Source organism: Geospiza fortis, unplaced genomic scaffold, assembly GCF_000277835.1.
Source record: "Geospiza fortis unplaced genomic scaffold, GeoFor_1.0 scaffold2211, whole genome shotgun sequence".
Taxonomy (NCBI): domain Eukaryota; kingdom Metazoa; phylum Chordata; class Aves; order Passeriformes; family Thraupidae; genus Geospiza; species Geospiza fortis.
Window position 1 is genome coordinate 9,020 of NW_005055029.1, and position 3,153 is coordinate 12,172.

At 54.9% G+C, this 3,153-nt stretch overlaps 1 protein-coding gene across 1 annotated transcript in view; it reads left to right on the plus strand.

Annotated features, from left to right (window-relative positions):
• The first annotated feature begins 818 nt into the window (after positions 1-818).
• Positions 819-3,153, plus strand: part of TYK2 (tyrosine kinase 2) — a 10,816-nt gene continuing 8,481 nt past the window's right edge. The window contains exons 1-5 of the mRNA XM_031065677.1: positions 819-1,004; positions 1,545-1,668; positions 2,069-2,213; positions 2,493-2,656; positions 2,792-3,136. Coding sequence (XP_030921537.1) covers positions 827-1,004; positions 1,545-1,668; positions 2,069-2,213; positions 2,493-2,656; positions 2,792-3,136 — 956 coding nt within the window. The 5' untranslated portion in view covers positions 819-826. The remainder of the gene's footprint in view (positions 1,005-1,544; positions 1,669-2,068; positions 2,214-2,492; positions 2,657-2,791; positions 3,137-3,153) is intronic.

The window sequence follows — 3,153 nt, forward strand, 5'->3', positions numbered from 1 at the left end:
AGGGGCCGGTACCAACCGGGGGTGAGAGGGGGGGAGGAGTCTCTGAGAGACTGAAATGGGTCAAAATCCTCCCCAAAATCGGTCAAAATTTCATCTTGAAATGGTTAAAATCTACCCTGAAATGGGTCAAAGTTTCCTCTTGAAGTGGGTCAAAAATGCAGCCGAAATTGAGTCAAAATCCAGCCTGAAACGGGTCAAAAATTCACCCCCAAGTGGGTCAAAAACGCTCCCTGAAATGGATCAAAATCCATCCTGAAACAAATCCGGTCCATCTCCACAAGGGTGAGAATCCACCCTGAAACAGGTGCAAAACCCATTCCGAAGGCGTCAGAATTCCACTCCTGAAAATCCCCAAATCCACCCCGAAATGGGTACCAAATCCCGTTTTTTCCCCCAAAGCTGCCACCACATCCCTGGCACAGCCCAGCTTTGGGGATGCTGGTTTTGGGTCCAGATCCCGTTAGAAATGCCATTTTTTGGGCCCCAATCCTGTTTCTGGGCCCCAGTCCTGTTGGAAATGCCGTTTCTAGCTCCCAATCCTGTTTTTAGGTCCCAATGCTGTTGGAAATGCCATTTTTTGGGCCCCAATCCCATTTTTGGGTCCCAGTCCCATTTCTGGCTCCCAATCCCGTTAGAAATGCCATTTCTGGATCCCAATCCCATTTTTGGGTCCCAGTCCCATTTCTGGCTCCCAATCCCGTTAGAAATGCCATTTCTGGATCCCAATCCCATTTTTGGGTCCCAGTCCCATTTCTGGCTCCCAATCCCGTTAGAAATCCCATTTCTGGGTCCCAGTCCCGTGTTTCCCCCCAGAGCTGCCTCTGCCATGTCCCTGTGCCGGCGCGGGGCCGCGGCCGAGCCCGAGGGCTGCGGGTTCCCGGCGGGCGCGGGGCTGAAGGTGCTGCTGCACTGGAGCGGGGACGAGGAGCGCGAGCGCTGCCGCGTGTACGGCCGGGGGTCCCTGAGCGCCGAGGAGATCTGCATCGACCTGGCACGGAGCCTGGGTGAGCCCCAAAGGGACAGGGACAGGGATGGGGACAGGGGCTCTGGGGCCTGGCATGGCTGGGGAAGGGCAGGTCCTGCTGTGTGACACCTGAGGATGAGGAATTCCTATGGGAAACACCAGGAATATGCAGGGGAAACAGCAGGGAAACCATCAGGGGTTCCCGGGGAAAACACCAGGAATTCCCAGGGAAAACACCAGGAATTCCCATGGAACACACCAGGAATTCCCAGGGAACACCAGATCCCAACTGGATTCCTTCCCAAAGCTCAGAAAATCCCAGTTTTCTGGGTTTCTTTGGGAATAAAACCCACAGAGTTTTGTGGGGGTATTTTTCGGGGGGGGGGGGGTGGAACCTGCTGAGTTCAGGTTTATTGAGAATGAAACTGAGTTTGGGTTTGTTGGGAATAAAACCGGCCGAGTTTCGGTTCCTTGGGAGCAAAGCCCCTGGAATTTCAGTTTTTTGGGAGCAAACGCCCTGGAATTTCAGTTTTTTGGGAGCAGACCCCCGGTGCCAGCTGGCTTTTCCCATTCCTGGCAGGAATCACCCCGCTCTGCTACAGCCTCTTCGCCCTGTACGACCCCCAGAGCCGGACCTGGCTCCCTCCCAGCCACCAGTTCCACATCGGGAAGGACACCAGCATCAACCTGATCTTCAGGATGAGGTGAGGATTTCCTTGGTACAACTGGTCCCAGTTGAAGGAGGGCCGCGATGGGTTTGGCCTCTCCATCAGCGTGGAAAAATCCGCTTCTTTCTTCCCAAAATCCCTCCGCCTTCCTCCCCAGCGTCCCTCCCAGAGGTTTTTCGGATCAACAGGGGGTCCGTGGCTAAAAAAGATGGGGAAAGCTTGAAACGATCCCGTTCTGGAGGCAGGAGGAGGCTGCTGCTCTCCACTCCCTGCTCGGATTCACTCCCTGTGCTCAAATCCCGATTTTTTTAAGCGCGTGGCTGTTTCTCCCGTGGTTCTGAGAAGTTTTATTCCTTAAAAAAAACCCCAAAATGCCCTGATTTGAGCCCAGGATGTGACTCCCAGTCCCTCTCCTGCTGTCCTCTCCCCATTCCAGGTTTTATTTCCGGAACTGGCACGGGATGAACGACAAGGAGCCGGCGGTTTTCCGGAACGTGCCGCGCACGGGGGATTCTCCCGAGGAAAAACCTCCTGGAGGGGCTTTACTGGACAGATCCTCCTTTGAGTACCTGTTTGAGCAGGTAACGGGGCAGGATTTGGGGAAAAATGGGGTGATTTTCCTCAATACAGCTCAGAATCGGTATTTCCATCCCCGGGGGTTTATTTAAGGATAAAAGCTCCCCTGAGTTTTCCTTCTGGAAAGGTTTTATCCTGCTGGGACTGGAGCTGGATTCCCTAATTCCACGGGATAATTTTCCCTTTTAAGGGATTTTTACTTTTAAATTGGAAAACAGGAGGAAAATCCTTGTGGAAATCACCTCAGGGCTGAGCTTTAGCCCCAGTTATTCCACATTTAACAGGGAAAATTCGAATTCGTCAACGACGTTGCCTCCCTGAAGGATTTCCAGAGTGAGCCAGAAATGCAGAAGTTCAAGAACGAGAGCTTGGGGATGGCCGTGCTGCACCTGTCCCACATCGCCATCAAAAAGGGCATTTCCCTGGAGGAAGTGGCCAGGAAGTACAGGTGAAATTCCCGCTTTTCCAAGGGGGTTTTTCCTCCTTTTTCACTGTTTTTTTTTCCTTGTTTTCCACCATCTCTGCCTTCCATCCCAAGCTCTTCCTGCGCCCTTTCCCGACAATCCCCCCTTTATTTCGGCAGCTTCAAGGACTGCATCCCGCGCTCCTTCCGCCGCCAGATCCAGCAGAACAATTTCCTGACGCGGTTCCGGATGAAGAACGTGTTCCGGCGCTTCCTGCGGCGCTTCCAGCAGCACACGGTGGCGGCGGGCAGCCTGACGGAGCGGGACGTGATGTACAAGTACCTGGCCACGCTGGAGCAGCTGGCTCCCCGCTTCGGGACCGAGCTCTTCCCGGTGCTGGCCCTGGAAACGGCGGCCGAGGGCGAGAAGGGGCCGTTCTGTGCCAACGGGGGCTGCACGGAGCCCGGGGATTGCCCGGTCACTCACCACGTGCTGGTCACCGGCACCGGCGGCATCCAGTGGAGGGCGGGGCCCGTACAGG